Source organism: Entelurus aequoreus, linkage group LG15 (assembly GCF_033978785.1).
Source record: "Entelurus aequoreus isolate RoL-2023_Sb linkage group LG15, RoL_Eaeq_v1.1, whole genome shotgun sequence".
NCBI classification, from domain to species: Eukaryota; Metazoa; Chordata; class Actinopteri; order Syngnathiformes; family Syngnathidae; genus Entelurus; species Entelurus aequoreus.
The window spans coordinates 3,325,052-3,343,926 of NC_084745.1; the positions used below are offsets into that span (position 1 = coordinate 3,325,052).

At 37.2% G+C, this 18,875-nt stretch overlaps 1 protein-coding gene across 1 annotated transcript; it reads left to right on the forward strand.

Annotated features, from left to right (window-relative positions):
* Window positions 1–9,871: 9,871 nt before the first annotated feature.
* Window positions 9,872–14,980, forward strand: LOC133630534 (zinc finger BED domain-containing protein 4-like). Its single transcript, XM_062022147.1, has 4 exons — window positions 9,872–10,230; window positions 10,299–10,318; window positions 13,402–13,609; window positions 14,161–14,980. Exons 1-4 carry the CDS (start codon window positions 9,872–9,874, stop codon window positions 14,813–14,815), a joined length of 1,242 nt encoding a protein of 413 aa, XP_061878131.1. The 3' UTR covers window positions 14,816–14,980.
* Window positions 14,981–18,875: the final 3,895 nt, after the last annotated feature.

Here is an 18,875-nt window from a genome sequence, read left to right on the forward strand (position 1 = left end):
CATTTTAAAGAGACCCCCCAGGGTGACGTGTAAATGTTCAGAAGCGACATTGAGTCCGTCAGCGCGACACACTTTGTCAGGCTAATGACGGCATAATGGCGTTTGCTGAGGACCTCATAAAGGCTGATGGTTCTGCTTTACGAGCCTCACGCGGCTCTTCACGGGCAAGCACAGGAGGTCAGTTGACCTTTGACCTGCGCAAACACACCAAAGCACCCGAAATGTTGTCGCCGGCCTTCGGTAGTAAAAGTTCAACACACACAATCTGTGTCGGTACTTGGCCTGCACGCCAACCACACGTTTCCAAACAATGTTGCTTTCTGGTGTGACGTTCCATTAAAAAACTGTTTTGTAAGACAAAAAAATACAAAATACACCACAAATGTTTTCTGATGTGATGAAACCCAAAGACTCCTAAGAATATACGCTCATATAGTCTTTTAATAACCTTCTCTGGGGACAAAGATGGACTTTTTTGGTCCTTTAAGTCAATTTATGTTGTATTTTGGGCCATATTTTTATGTTACTCATTAATTTCAACGTCCGATTCTTTCCCAGGTGTTTGATATTCTGGCAGTTATTGGACAAAACCCCGTCATTTTGGATACATATTCTTACTTACTTACTTTTTTTTTTAACTCAAATCACTCAATTAACATCAGTCCTAAACAAAACTATCAAAAATGTCAAGATTTTTTAATATATATTGTATTTTAACCCTTTGAAGGCCTTTTGATCAACTGATGTTAGCGTTTATAATTAATATACATTTGCATAACGTGCGTTTTTAAACCTTTGACATGAAATAGCCTTCAAAATAACTCCAAAATAATAATGAAAAAAAAAAAAAAAAATACATGTTTGATGAATGAATTTGAGCATACCTGGAGGGTTAAAAAAACGACACAATTTATGACAAGTTTATGTTGTTGTTGTGGCAAATAGAGTTGTAATATTATATTAACCATAATATAGTTCTCTTCGGGGTGAATTTAGGATTGAAGAAGACTCAGATGAATGTAGCATTTGCAAAAGATTGACAAAAAACATTTATTTTTTAATAATACAGCATCTCAGCTTAACAAATATTCCCGCTTTAAAGCAGACAATTATCATCGGACTTCATTTTTGAAATATGAAATGTTTTAATGAAGCAAAATTATTATCCAAACAAGATTCTTACTATATGAGGCGTAGTCATATACACATATACTGTATGTATATATATATATATATATATATATATATATATATATATATATATATGTATATATATATATATATATATATATATATATATATATATATATATATATATATATATATATATATATATATATATATATATATATATATATATACCCCACACTCATATATGGGTTTCCTCAATCATCTCCTGATGATTGAGGAAACCCTCATGAAACAGGCCTGTAGAGATGAAATAGTCTTGTGATTTTTTCCCACACATACATATTACGCTCTACCACGGTATCGAGCACTATTTTTTTGGATAATCTAATTAAGACATATATATATATATATATATATATATATATATATATATATATATATATATATATATATATATATATATATATATATATATATATATATATATATATATATATATGTCTTAATTAGATTATCCAAAAAAAAATAAAACATTTTTTTAATTGTATTTATTTATATATATATATATATATGTATGTACACACACACATATATATATATATATATATACATATATATATATATATATATATATATATATATATATATATATATATATATATATATATATATATATATATATATATATATATATATATATATATGTATGTGTATATATATATATCTATATGTGTATATATATATATATATAAATATATCTATATGTGTATATATATATATCTATATGTGTATATATATATATCTATATATATATATCTATATATCTATATATATATATATATATATATATATAGATATATAGATATATATCTCTATATATATATATATATATATATATACATATATATATATATATATATATATCTATATATATATATATATATATATATATATATATATATATATCTATATCTATATATATCTATATATATATATATATATATATATATATATATATATATATATATCTATATATATATATATATATATATAGATATATATATATATATATATATATATATATATATATATATATATATATATATATATATATATATATATATATATATATATATATATATATATATATATATATATATATATATATATATATATATATATATATATATATATATATATATAGATAGATATATATATATATATATATATATATATATATATCTATATATATATATATATATATATATATAGATATATATATATATATATATATATATATATATATATATATATATAGCGTATATATATATATATATATATATATATATATATATATATATATATATATATATATATATATATATATATATATATATATATATATATACATATATATATATATATATATGGTGGTGGTTATATATATATACATATATATATATATATATATATTGTGGTTAAAAACAATCCAGGTGACTGTGAAGCCAAGAGTTCATCATGTTGCTACGACCATTTATTATGCAGCAAGACCAGGACGGAGGGTCCCTCAGAGGCCCCTGGGCTCCCATTTAGAGCCGCTTTAAGGGCCCCAAATGTCTGCCGTGACCCTTCAACTCACCGTGGGACCGCGTGAACTCCTGAAGTCAACACGACTCGGCCCACTGGGAGCATTACAACGCTCCTTGGTCTGGATGTCTGTCCCCCGCACATGTGGAGGACATTTCTTGGACCGGAAGACAACGCACGGCAAACCTTCATTCTGGCCCTCTTTTGTTCTCCGTTTGAAGCCAGGAAAAAAGTGCTACTTTGACAAATATTCTCGCAAAAAGCGTGATTTCTCTCCGGCTGCTGCTGCATATTTAGCGAGTGCTATGGTGTAGAAAGCAGTCTGTCAGCGCCTCCATGTCCACCAGAAGTCTGCTCAGTCCTCTCGCCTGCCTGCTGTTTATTTATGAGCAGGTCTGGGCTCCACGCTTTTAATCATTCATGAAACTTCGACAGGCTGGAAAAGAAGTCAACACCATGCTGGATCCCTGGAAAATATCTGCATTTCTCTGGGATTCCAATTCTTTTTTCCCTACAGATGTCCTACTTTACCCACAAACATGAGCCAGGGACGGCCATGGTGGTGTCAACTCTACCCCAAAACTGCAAACACTGAAATATAAGTAACCCCTACACTGCAAACACCAAGTAAGATGAAATATCTCAAATAAGGGTGATATTTGCCTTTTTTCCGTCTGATAAGATCATTATTCTCACTAAGCAGATTTTATGTTAGAGTGTTTTACTTGTTTTAAGTGTTTTGCTCCTAAATGATCTCAGTAAGATATGACAGCTTGTTGCTGAGATTTGATGAGCTATATTGAGTAAAACATGCTAAAAACTAGAATATCAACTGTTGCAAAGCTGTGTCATCAACACTCACAAGTATAAAAGTACTTTTTTAAAGTAATCATTTCTTATTTCAAGCATGCAATAAAAAATCCTGACTTTGACACAATTGTGTCTCATAATTAAACCAACAGTTAATATTTAAACATTTAACATGTGACATTTCAAAACAATTTTGTACAGAAATAGTTCATGCACATTCAGATAAATTCTTCAAAATTACAATTTAAAAAAAATCGGCCTATATATATATATATATATATATATATATATATATATATATATATATATTTATATTATATATATATATATATATATATATATATATATATATATATATATATATATATATATATATATATATATATATATATATATATATATATATATATATATATATATATATATATATATATATACACTACCGTTCAAAAGTTTGGGGTCACCCAAACAATTTAGTGGAATAGCCTTTCATTTCTAAGAACAAGAATAGACTGTCGAGTTTCAGATGAAAGTTCTCTTTTTCTGGCCATTTGGAGCGTTTAATTGACCCCACAAATGTGATGCTCCAGAAACTCAATCTGCTCAAAGGAAGGTCAGTTTTGTAGCTTCTGTAACGAGCTAAAGTGTTTTCAGATGTGTGAACATGATTGCACAAGGGTTTTCTAATCATCAATTAGCCTTCTGAGCCAATGAGCAAACACATTGTACCATTAGAACACTGGAGTGATAGTTGCTGGAAATGGGCCTCTATACACCTATGTAGATATTGCACCAAAAACCGGACATTTGCAGCTAGAATAGTCATTTACCACATTAGCAATGTATAGAGTGTATTTCTTTCAAGTTAAGACTAGTTTAAAGTTGTCTTCAATGAAAAGTACAGTGCTTTTCCTTAAAAAATAAGGACATTTCAATGTGACCCCAAAATTTTGAACGGTAGTATATATATATATATATATATATATATATATATATATATATATATATATATATATATATATATATATATATATATATATATATATATATATATATATATATATATGTATGTGTGGGAAAAAATTACAAGACTATTTCATCTCTACAGGCCTGTTTCATGAGGGTTTCCTCAATCATCAGGAGATTTCCTGATGATTGAGGAAACCCTCATGAAACAGGCCTGTAGAGATGAAATAGTCTTGTGATTTTTCCCACACACACATATTACGCTCTACCACGGTATCGAGCACTATTTTTTTGGGATAATCTAATTAAGACATATATATATATATATATATATATATATATATATATATATATATATATATATATATATATATATATATATATATATATATATATATATATATATATATATATATATATATATATATATATATATATATATATATATATATTTCTTGCTCACTAATTGACTGAAAGAGCACGCACTTGGCGCGATGATGTCATGTTATCGATGGGAAAATGCCCTTTTAGACAATATGATTTGCCTGAGCGTTGCCATTTTGCCTTTCCATTAAGAACAATAAACTAGTTTTTAGTGTAAGTTTGCTGGTTTCAAGAAATGTAATGGCGAGCGCATATCATTATGTCAAGATAATGGCACTGGCATTTACTTCATTTAAGAATATTTTTCAACATATTGAGAAAAAAGGTCTCATATTTGTTTTTTCTACCAAGAAAAGTGCACTTGTTATCAGTGAGAATATACTTATTTTAAGGTATTTATTGGTTCATTGAGGTTAGCTAATTTGACTTGTTTTGGAAAATCTTGACAAGCCAAATTTTCTTGTTCTATTGGCAGATAATTTTGCTAAGTTCTAGTAAAATACCCCTCATTTTTGTATTTTTTCCCCTTGTTTTTGAACACTGACTTTTTGCAGTGTAACTATTATCACCTTACAATATAAATACAGTCAGTCCCTTCATTATCTTCCCACTCCATTTTCAAAGCATCTCCAGCTGCCTTCCCTTCACATGCGCGCTAATTAGACAACATTTATTGTGGAGGCAGCAAAATTATTTTATGATCAGCCTCGCTCAAAATTCCAGACGCTTCGTTTTGCTGTTTCAAGTTTTAGTTGCAGTAAAATTGTCGTTGATGACCACGTTTGGAAAAACTGCTGGTGATTATGTTCCATTTCTGGGGGAGCAGCGGGTGCGAGATTTGCTAGTAATTAATAAAAATGAAATATGGCTGAGCCTTAACCCGGAAGTCATTAAGACGCTCACATTTGTTCACTTCTGTTCCAACATGTTCCTTCTGCACTGTTAAAATTAGATTTTTTCTATCTTTTGGATACTTTACTTACGTTTTGGGTGACTCCACAAATTTGGGTATTGATACAATATACATATACATACATACATACATACGTACGTACGGTGGTATGTATGTATATATGTATGTATGTATATATATACACAGGTATATGGATATATAAGCAGGGAAGCCCAGACTTCCCTCTCCCCAGCCACTTGGTCCAGCTCCTCCCGGGGGATCCCGAGGCGTTCCCAGGCCAGCCGGGAGACATAGTCTTCCCAACGTGTCCTGGGTCTTCCCCGTGGTCTCTTACCGGTCAGACATGCCCTAAACACCTCCCTAGAGAGGCGTTCGGGTGGCATCCTGACCAGATGCCCGAACCACCTCATCTGGCTCCTCTCCATGTGAAGGAGGGGGCTTTACTTTGAGTTCCCCCCGGATGACAGAGCTTCTCACCCTATCTCTAAGGAAGAGACCCACCACCCGGCGGAGGAAACTCATTTGGGCCGCTTGTACCCGTGATCTTGTCCTTTCGGTCATAACCCAAAGCTCATGACCATAGGTGAGGATGGGAACGTAGATCGAGCGGTAAATTGAGAGCTTTGCCTTCCGGCTCAGCTCCTTCTTCACCACAACGGATCGATACAGCGTCCGCATTACTGTCGATCTCACCATCCACTCTTCCCTCACTCGTGAACAAGACTCCTAGGTACGTTTGTTTTATTTTTAATTAATTTTTTTCTAGCTGTATGTAGGAATGGCTAGTTGCATCAGCTACGCTCTTTTAATGTCTTTAATGTTCTTTGATGTTTCCCTCTTACGCACATACTTATGTGTGCTATGGCTATGAGTTTTTTCCCCCTTGGCCTCAGTCTGGACCCCCCTCTCCAGGGGCCCGGGGGTGTCTGTTTTTTCACCTTTTTTTGTAAGGGGACCCGTCAACGATCCTGTTCTGTCTCCCGGTAATGTTGGTCTGATCTTGAATGGGATTGTGCCGAAAATCTTAATTTCCCCTCGGGGATTAATAAAGTATTTCTGATTCTGATTCTGATTCTAATCTTGCAGGCTGCAGGCCGGATAAAACTTGTTCACAGGCCAGAAACATACGTTTGACACCCCTGATCTAAATGGTGCTGCTACGTCTCCTTTTGACTAAAAACAAACAACTCGCAACTGCGGATCGGTTCTCAACGAAGAGCCGTTCAAAGGATTTGAGTCGTCCGTGAAGGTCACAGCTATACTTTCAGCCAAAGGGAGACGAGGGTCGTGGTCAAGCGACATCGGCAGGTATGTCGACATCTCCGAAAGCCTTTTCTCTCCTTTTGTCGCTGAGAAATGTCACCTGACACTCTTCCTTTCTTCCTCTGATTTACCGTATCACTCCAACCAGATTGGTGACACAAATTGGAATATTATGACAATGACCACAAGGGTTAAATGTTGTTCGCTAAACACTGCCTGGTTTCCCCCCGCGTTTCCACCCACCCCTTTCTCACCCCTCGTCTCTTTTCAGCCCATTATGTCGCCGACCCAAACCTGCTTAACACATTTCTGAATGACACTTAGTGCGACTCCGCTCAAAGAAACCTTAAATTGTGGGTTTTCCACGCCTAATGTGGCGTCCTTGGCTGTCAATGGAGTGTACGGTGAGAGGTGGGGCCTTCGGGGCTGGGGGGAACAATGGCGGTTTGTCTTGGGAATGGCAGGGAAGGGTCAAGAATCAGAATGCAAGGGACATTAGCAGGCAGCGGACTGATACAGAACCATTGATTCCAGACTTCTTTTATACTTACTCCTGGACAAGATCTGCATTGCAAATGGAGGTTCTGTCCCATTTTTGGAGTCAGAAAGGATGGGGGTGGCTGGAGGGGAGGACAAGGTTGAGTGGGGTTTGTACAACGCAGACTCCATAAACCCCCACCCAATGCTATCCCCCCTCCTCCTCAAGCGCCGGTCCTGGTCTCAGGATCCCACCACAGCTGCCTCTGCGGTCTCCCAGGACTTGCCCTCACTGCTGGGAGAGCACAACAGGCTCATTGTTTCAACCGGGTGGAGGCATTGGGGCATTGCTGCGGTTCCCAAGTGTATTGTCTCCCTGGACCAGAGGTTGGACTGAGTACTGCTGAATCAGCGTGGAGCCATGCGATACTGGTCTGTGACCATGAGGCTGCTCCTTGAAGTAATCCAGCATTACTGGGTTAGTAATCTAGTATTCAGGTTAGGATGGAACCTCTTGGTCACTAACTGGCAGACCCAGACACACTTCTTATTTTGGCTCAGTGATATCTCAACTTTTGAGTAGGTATGTGTTATATACCGGGGCCTGGGAATCGATACCAGTTGTGTCTGCTGAATATGTGATTCATCTGACATCACATGGACAAAGATAAGACCTTCTGGAGGAAATTTCTGTGGTCGAATGAAACAAAAATGGAGCTGTTTGGCCACAATACCCAGCAATGTGTTTGGAGGAGGAAAGGTGAGGCCTTTAATCCCAGGAACACTACACCTACCGCCAAGCATGGTGGTGGTAGTATTATGCTCTGGGCCTGTTTTGCTGCCAATGGAACTGCTGCTTTACAGAGAGTAAATGGGACAATGAAAAAGGAGGATTAGCTCCAAATTGTTCAGGACAAGCTAAAATCATCAGCCCGGAGGTTGGGTCTTGGGCGCAGTTGGGTGTTCCAACAGGACAATGACCCCTAACACACCTCAAAAGTGGTAAAGGAATGGCTATATCAGGCTAGAATGAAGGTTTTAGAATGGCCTTCCCAAAGTCCTGGCTTAAACGTATGGACAATGCTGAAGAAACAAGTCCATGTCTGAAAACCAAAAAATTTAGCTGAACTGCATTTTGGTGTAAAAAAGTAAAGGTAAAGGTGAAGTTATAAGACTGAAACACCCTCAGGAAGAGGTGCTTTAAGACATGGCTTCCTAGCTAGCAGCTAAAGTCCAGTCTGCAGTGTTTTAGCTACTTCTAAATCACTAATCCTGACCTTCATGGCGACAAATAAAGTAAGTTTCTTACATGTAGCATTATCACTGGAGGACGAGGAATAGCTAAACATGCTTCACTACACACCGTAGGAGGATACAATAGCTCACCGGCGTCACAATGTAAACAAACACCATGGGTGGATCTACACCTGACATCAATCAATCAATCAATGTTTATTTATATAGCCCTAAATCACAAAAGTCTCAAAGGGCTGACATCTAATGCAATGATACCAAGTACAAGAGCGTATCTAGTCGATACTACGATGGTTACGTCGATATTTTTTGGCATCACAACATCTTCTTTCATTTATTTTTTATTTTTATTATGTTTATAAAGTCAGTAAATACGTTCCTGGACTCATGAGGACTTTGAATATGACCAATGTATGATCCTGTAACTACTTGGTATCGGATCCATACCTAAATGTGTGGTATCATCCAAAACTAATGTAAAGTATCAAAGAAGAGAAGAATAAGTGATTATTACATTTGAACAGAAGTGTAGATAGAACATGTTAAAACAGAAAATGAGCAGATATTAACAGTAAATTAACAAGTAGATTAATAATATTTTTTTACAGTTTGTCCCCCATAATGTGTACAAAATAATAGGTGTATAAATGACACAATATGTTACTGCATAGACTAATTAGGAGTCTTTGTTTGTTTACTTCCTACTAAAAGACACGTTGTCTAGTATGTTCACGATTTTATTTAAGGACTAAATGACAATAATAAACATATGTTTCATGTACACTAGGATTTTTTTGTTACAATAAAGACAATAATGACATTTTTTGTGGTCCCCTTTATTTAGAAAAGTATCGATATACAATTTGGTACTGGTACCAAAATATTGGTATCACAACAATACTAATAGGTACTACAACCGTCCATTTTTGTTTGTTTGATGGAATAAGAGGACTGAGGTTGTAGTCGTAGTATTATGGGTCAACAAAGCCAAGTTTGAAACCATTGTTTGTCCCTGACCTTCACATTGGAACACTACAGCGTTCAATGGGATTCTTCCCTGGCAAAGTTATTTTCTTAGTTCTACCAATGCCTCCCGGGTTTGTCATTGCGGGCTCTGGCTTTGAATTCAGAGTCGCCGGTTCCCCAGTCCCTGGTGTTTGCCCCCCTAATCAGCCGCATTGTCTCGGGGACGACCCGACTCTGACCTCCGGGCCGCTGAATTCAAGGCCGCGGCAACGGATGGCGGGGGCTGTGTTTGCGGCAGAACCCCGATCTGAATTCATTAACCCTCCCACAAACACTTTCTCAAGGTTTGTTTGCGGGGCCCGGGCACGGCATCTGAGGGAGCGTCAGACAAGTGGTCTCCGAGCCGTCAATGGAAATCCTGGCGGTTATATAATTGGAGGATCGCTGAGGACGGGGGTGGGGGGTGGGGGCGTGGGGGGGTGAGCAGGAAAATCAATAATTAAAGAATAGCTGCAGCGAGGGGTCTGTGCGTGTTTGTGTGTGTCAGGACGTTTCTGGAAACTCAAGGTAAGAAAGTTTGACTTGTGCTTGTTTGTTTGCTTCCAGGAGCTTCAGTTGTTGTTTTGTCTTATGGCTTTCTGACTCACAAGGGCCGCCAGGAAAAAAATACAACAAATTACAGCCACATTGGATAGTAAAGCATTTCTATATGGTTCACTTTCATTTTGATGTATAGCCTGCACATTTATCATGCATAGCACACATATTTTCCCTTACAGTTACTTAAAGTGCTGACTCACAACTTTGTGCGATGAATAGGAAACCAACCGGAGATTAAAACTGCATATCCAAGGTGAATTATAATCGGTGTCCTGGTATGATGTGTTAGTTAGTTTAGTTAGTTTATTATTCTTCGGTCAGTGGTCAACAAAATAAACAAACAGTTCTACATAAACAAACAGTTGTACATTCATAAATTGAAATGTTGCAGACTGAAAGGGTTTAGGCTGAAGTTGAACACTTATTGTGCCTAACCCTATAAACAATGTCAAATACAAGATGAGCTTCCAAAAAATATAACATTTCCTTTGCACAACATATTATAAATACACCTTGTACACAACATAAACACTGTTCATTTATATACACAGTAAAGACATAATATCCTTGTACATGTGTTAGTTAAACCTTTGTACCAATGATATACTTTATACAAACACTTCCATTATTATTTACATCCCACATTTAGTTTGTAATTAACAATAATCATAGTATTAACTACTGTAGTGTATGGATATCGGAATAATATCAGCAAAACAAATAAAAAATAAATATATATACATATACACTACCGTTCAAAAGTTTGGGGTCACCCAAACAATTTAGTGGAATAGCCTTCATTTCTAAGAACAAGAATGGACTGTCGAGTTTCAGATGAAAGTTCTCTTTTTCTGGCCATTTGGAGCGTTTAATTGACCCCACAAATGTGATGCTCCAGAAACTCAATCTGCTCAAAGGAAGGTCAGTTTTGTAGCTTCTGTAACGAGCTAAAGTGTTTTCAGATGTGTGAACATGATTGCACAAGGGTTTTCTAATCATCAATTAGCCTTCTGAGCCAATGAGCAAACACATTGTACCATTAGAACTAGGGATGTCCGATAAATGCGTTAAAATGTAATATCGGAAATTCTCGGTATCGGTTTTTTTATTATCTGTATCGTTTTTTTAATTTTAATTTTTATTTTATTTTATTAAATCCACATAAAAAACACAAAATACACTTACAATTAGTGCACCAACCCAAAAAACCTCCCTCCCCCCATTTCTTTCTGTTATCAATATTCTGGTTCCTACATGATATATCAATATATATCAATACAGTCTGCAAGGGATACAGTCCGTAAGCACACATGATTGTGCGTGCTGCTGCTCCACTAATAATACTAACCTTTAACAGTTAATTTTACTCATTTTCATTAATTACTAGTTTCTATGTAACTGTTTTTATATTGTTTTACTTTCTTTTTTATTCAAGAAAATGTTTTTAATTTAGTTATCTTATTTTATTATTATTTTTCAAAAGTACCTTATCTTCACCATACCTGGTTGTCCAAATTAGACATAATAATGTGTTAATTCCGCAACTGCATATATCGGTTGATATCGGTATCGGTTGATATCGGTATCGGTTGATATCAGTATCGGTAATTAAAGAGTTGGACAATATCGGAATATCGGATATCGGCAAAAAGCCATTATCGGACATCCCTAATTAGAACACTGGTGTGATAGTTGCTGGAAATGGGCCTCAATACACCTATGTAGATATTGCACCAAAAAGCAGACATTTGCAGCTAGAATAGTCATTTACCACATTAGCAATGTATAGAGTGTATTTCTTTCAAGTTAAGACTAGTTTAAAATTTCAATGTGACCCCAAACTTTTGAACGGTAGTGTATATATATATATATATATATATATATATATATATATATATATATATATATATATATATATATATATATATATATATATATATATATATATATATATATATATATATATATATATATATATATATATATATATATATATATATATATATATATATATATATATATATATATATATATATATATTAGGGCTGTCAAAATTATCGCGTTAACGGCGTTAATTAATTTTTGGAATTAATTACGTTAAATTTTTTAACGTAATTAACGCATGCGCAGAATCCCTCCACCCATACTTCCCATAATTCCTCCCGACACTGAACGGAGCAGCAACATGGAGCAAGACGAACAGGTTGGCCCTCTGGAGGGATTTAAGTTTAAGAAGAACAAAGATGGAACAATAAATAAACAGACAGTCATTTGTACGCACTGCAACAGAGAGTTTCAGTTTCACCGAACCTGTTCAAGCCTTAAATACCATCTCAACGCTAAACATGCATTTGTGGGGGCTTCCAGTGCTACACCTGGCTTGCGTCAGACAACCCTGAGTGAACGCAGACCAGTAAGCAAGTCCAACTCGGATAAATTAACTAACACAATTGCCAAATGGGTCGCAAAGGACTGTAGACCGATTTGCATTGTTGAAGATAAGGGCTTCGCTGATGTTTTGAAAGTGGCTTCCCTCGATACATCCTACAAGCCACCATGCAGAGGCACAATAATGAAAAGTATCCACGCACTCTATGAAACAGAAAAGGGGAAAAAAGAGGCGGCTTTAGCTCAAGCGGAATATGTCGCCCTGACAGGAGACCACTGGACGTCAGTGAGTAACACAAATTACTTGGGAGTAACTGCACATTTAATAACTAAAGCATGGGAATTGCAGTCCTTTGCGCTAACTATAATGAAAACGGAAGAACGCCACTTTGCAGAGGCATGTGCAGAACAGTTTCAAACTGTGGCATGCAAGTGGGAAATTGAAAGAAAAGTTACAACCATTGGGACTGACAGTGCACGCAATATGATTGCTGCGGCTCGTATTCTACCATACGAGCATATGCCCTGTATCGCGCACGTCATACAGAGAAGCATCACTGTGAGTCTCGCTGACAGCGGATTTGTTCCTGCATTAGCCAAGTGTCGCAAGATTGTGGGACATTTTAAACACAGCCCGGCAAACTTAACGGAGCTGAATGCAGAGCAGGTGAAACTCGGACAGCAGCAGGAGCCACTGATCCAAGACGTTCCAACGCGGTGGAATTCCACACTTGAAATGGTCAAACGCATCATCCCCAATCAAGCAGCAATAAAAGCAACCCTGGATCAACAGCAGCATAATCTCGTCATGCTGACGCCAGCAGAATGGGATAAACTCCAGAGACTGGAGACCCTTCTAGAGCCCTGCCGGTAAGCCTTCCATCATATAATGTGGAAATTCATTGTAGGCTGAAATTAAATTATTAAACCAAACGTTAATCTACTATTAAATGTAACAACTTGCATTCAAGTAATTTACTTGAGTCTTTCTCCTTCTCTCTCTCTCTCTCTCTCTCTCTCTGTGTGTGTGTGTGTGTGTGTGTGTGTGTGTGTGTGTGTCTGTGTGTGTCTGTCTCTGTGTGTGTGTGTGTCTGTCTGTGTGTGTCTGTCTGTGTGTGTGTGTGTGTGTGTCTGTCTGTCTGTGTCTGTCTGTCTGTGTGTGTGTGCGTGTGTATCTGTCTGTGTGTGTGTGTGTGTGTCTGTCTGTGGCTGTGTGTGTGTGTGTGTGTGTGTATCTGTCTGTGTGTGTGTGTGTGTGTGTGTGTGTGTGTCTGTCTGTCTCTGTGTGTGTGTGTGTGTGTGTGTGTGTGTGTGTATCTGTCTCTGTGTCTGTGTGTGTGTGTGTGTGTGTGTGTGTGTGTATCTGTCTCTGTGTCTCTCTCTCTGTGTGTGTGTGTGTGTGTGTGTGTTTTCCACTGCAGGTATGTGACTCAGATCCTGGGTGGGGAGGCCTACGTCTCCTGCTCAGTGGTACTACCTGCCCTCTGCCACTTACACCGTGTAATGGAAACTTCTGATGAGGACCCTGCATACATGATTAGATTTAAGACCAAATTCAAAGACGACCTAGGCTCCCGCCAAGAACACACCAACAATGCATGGCTCAAGATTGCAACCGCACTGGACCCACGTTTTAAGGACTTGAAAAGTGTGCCCAAGGCAGACAGAGAGGAGGTGTGGACCAAACTTGGAGGCCTTCTGCGTGAATCACCTGGAAGACCTTCACACACTACTGAAGATGGGCCACCCAAGAAGAAAATGAACCTTCTTCTACAGCTGGGCTCAGATTCAGAATCAGATGAAGAGGTACAGCCTGACAGAGCCTTACACAGGTACAGAGCAGAGCCCACCATTGAAATGACGGACTGTCCCTTGCAGTGGTGGTCATCTCATGCAGGAGCCCATGACAAGCTGGCTCCGTTGGCTCGGAAATATCTAGCCACTCCTGCATCCTCAGTTCCCTGTGAAAGACTCTTCTCACTTGCCGGTCACATTGTGCAAAAGAAGCGGTCAGCTTTACTCTCAGAAAATGTGGACAAATTGGTTTGCCTCAGTAACTGGCTAAAGGATGAATAGAGAAGCGGGCCACATGTAATTGTGTAGGCCATGTTCTTTTGGTTTGATAAAAAAGAGAAATCTCTTTGTTTTTCCTTTGTTGAAGAGAAATGGCCAAGATGGCTAGTGTGTTACAGAAGGAGACACCATCCTATTTTGTTTTACTATTTCAGTTTCATTTAAATAAGAGACGCCATCCTATTTTGTTTTCCTATTTTGACGAGGAAATGTCATTGTAAAAAACAGGATGTTATTAAAATAAACATGCATACATATGTTAAATGCACATGTCTTCTGTCATTTATCTTTCAATTCCCACAAAAATATACAGTTAATGGCATATTTTGGACATAGTTCGAATGGTGATTAATCATGATTAATTAATTTTTAAGCTGTGATTAATCTGATTAAAAATTTTAATCATTTGACAGCCCTAATATATATATGTATATATATATATATATATATATATATATATATATATATATATATTTATATATATATATATATATATATATATATATATATATATATATATATTGCTATAGTTATTATCAATTGTGCTGAAGTCTTACTTTTCTATCTGTGCATTAAATACACAACTTGTGGTCTTGCTTTGCGAGTTGTCTCGTGTCAGCAGTTTGTTTCCAGACCCCGCCTGCTGACAGCCAAGGACGGACATCGAGTACCTCGACGCAGACAAAGCAGAGACAGGGCGAAATCACGAGTGTCAGCACATTTCCATTCTGAATAATCACGTATTGTGTCGACTGGGGCTACTAGGGACCTCCCGAATAAATAGAGGAGCACGTGGGACTGTACCTTAGAGCGTAGGGTGGAACTGTAACTGGGTGTGCAGCCCAATACGTCTCTCCTCATGAGTTAAATTCAACTCTGTCTCTGCTTGATTCCTTCTTCTTGTCTTGTGTAAAAGTTCTGTGTTTGAACCTGATAGCAATGCATATTTTTTTAATTAAAACAAATCTGGAGGCACACCACCAAGTGATTTTTTATTTTTATTTTATTTTTAACCCTTTTCCTTCATATTTTGCTGTTTTTGTTGCATTTTTGTTGTGTTTCACTTGATTGTAAAATATGTGGATGTAGAGGGGGCTGACGTTCATATGTTGTCAATATTCAGTGTTTTATCCTTCATAGTTAATATTGTAAATCCCACATTCTTTATTTTCATGTTACATTCTGGGTGTCTCATTCAGTAAAATAAATGTTAAATTCCATTCCATTTTTTCAGGCGATCTGTCATCAATCAATCAATCAATCAATGTTTATTTATATAGCCCTAAATCACAAGTGTCTCAAAGGGCTGTACAAGCCACAACGACATCCGCGGTTCAGAGCTCACATAAGGGCAAGGAAAAACTCACAACCCAGTGTGACGTCGATGTGAATGACTATGAGAAACCTTGGAGAGGACCGCAGATGTGGGTGTCAAAAGAGTCCAGTCCATAGTGGATCTAACATAATAGTGTGAGAGTCCAGTCCATAGTGGATCTAACATAATAGTGTGAGAGTCCAGTCCATAGTGGATCTAACATAATAGTGAGAGTCCAGTCCATAGTGGATCTAACATAATAGTGTGAAAGTCCAGTCTATAGTGGATCTAACATAATAGTGAGAGTCCAGTCCATAGTGGATCTAACATAATAGTGAGAGTCCAGTCCATAGTGGATCTAACATAATAGTGAGAGTCCAGTCCATAGTGGATCTAACATAATAGTGTGAGAGTCCAGTCCATAGTGGATCTAACATAATAGTGTGAGAGTCCAGTCCATAGTGGATCTAACATAATAGTGTGAGAGTCCAGTCTATATTGGATCTAACATAATAGTGAGAGTCCAGTCCATAGTGGATCTAACATAATAGTGAGAGTCCAGTCCATAGTGGATCTAACATAATAGTGAGAGTCCAGTCCATAGTGGATCTAACATAATAGTGAGAGTCCAGTCCATAGTGGATCTAACATAATAGTGTGGGAGTCCAGTCCATAGTGGATCTAACATAATAGTGTGAGAGTCCAGTCCATAGTGGATCTAACATAATAGTGAGAGTCCAGTCCATAGTGGATCTAACATAATAGTGAGAGTCCAGTCCATAGTGGATCTAACATAATAGTGAGAGTCCAGTCCATAGTGGATCTAACATAATAGTGTGGGAGTCCAGTCCATAGTGGATCTAACATAATAGTGTGAGAGTCCAGTCCATAGTGGATCTAACATAATAGTGAGAGTCCAGTCCATAGTGGATCTAACATAATAGTGTGAGAGTCCAGTCCATAGTGGATCTAACATAATAGTGAGAGTCCAGTCCATAGTGGATCTAACATAATAGTGTGAGAGTCCAGTCCATAGTGGATCTAACATAATAGTAAGAGTCCAGTCCATAGTGGATCTAACATAATAGTGTGAGAGTCCAGTCCATAGTGGATCTAACATAATAGTGTGAGAGTCCAGTCCATAGTGGATCTAGCATAATAGTGTGAGAGTCCAGTCCATAGTGGATCTAACATAATAGTGAGAGTCCAGTCCATAGTGGATCTAACATAATAGTGTGAGAGTCCAGTCCATAGTGGATCTAGCATAATAGTGTGAGAGTCCAGTCCATAGTGGATCTAACATAATAGTGAGAGTCCAGTCCATAGTGGATCTAACATAATAGTGTGAGAGTCCAGTCCATAGTGGATCTAACATAATAGTGTGAGAGTCCAGTCCATAGTGGATCTAACATAATAGTGTGAGAGTCCAGTCTATATTGGATCTAACATAATAGTGAGAGTCCAGTCCATAGTGGATCTAACATAATAGTGAGAGTCCAGTCCATAGTGGATCTAACATAATAGTGTGGGAGTCCAGTCCATAGTGGATCTAACATAATAGTGTGAGAGTCCAGTCCATAGTGGATCTAACATAATAGTGTGAGAGTCCAGTCCATAGTGGATCTAACATAATAGTGAGAGTCCAGTCCATAGTGGATCTAACATAATAGTGTGGGAGTCCAGTCCATAGTGGATCTAACATAATAGTGTGAGAGTCCAGTCCATAGTGGATCTAACATAATAGTGAGAGTCCAGTCCATAGTGGATCTAACATAATAGTGAGAGTCCAGTCCATAGTGGATCTAACATAATAGTGAGAGTCCAGTCCATAGTGGATCTAACATAATAGTGAGAGTCCAGTCCATAGTGGATCTAACATAATAGTGTGGGAGTCCAGTCCATAGTGGATCTAACATAATAGTGTGAGAGTCCAGTCCATAGTGGATCTAACATAATAGTGAGAGTCCAGTCCATAGTGGATCTAACATAATAGTGTGAGAGTCCAGTCCATAGTGGATCTAACATAATAGTGAGAGTCCAGTCCATAGTGGATCTAACATAATAGTGTGAGAGTCCAGTCCATACTGGATCTAACATAATAGTAAGAGTCCAGTCCATAGTGGATCTAACATAATAGTGTGAGAGTCCAGTCCATAGTGGATCTAACATAATAGTGAGAGTCCATGACATTTTTAGCTTTCAATCAGACATGATTGTGAGGTTTTGTACTAGTGTTCCTATAAATAAGATATACTGGCCCCCAGACACATTTTATTTCTCTAAATTTGGCCCCCCGAGTCAACATAATTGCCCAGGCCTGCTCTAAACAGTAACGTTACACTACTTCCTTCCAGACATATGTAATCTGATTACAATACAGTAAGGCTTACAAGGCATGTGTTACTTTGTTACCCACAACAAAGCATCAAGTTATACAAATGTTACTCGCCCTTCTAAGGTTCTGAAAATGAATTTAACTAATTTTCGAGCGATGAACGTGTGAAGAAGCATGGCGGCTTTAGGTTCTAATTTCTCTTCCTTGCCTGAGTCTGGTTTTCCTCCCACAGTTGAACACGCTCGTTAAGGTATTTGGAGATTGTTCCTTAAAGTGTGAAGGTGGTTTGTCTCCGTGGAAACCGAAGTCACACCCCTGACCTTGAATAGGATAGCTGGGAGAACATGAACGACTGAAGAGGTTCAATGGTCAGACGGGTTGGGGTTTCGACCTAAAATGTCTGCTTCATCTCA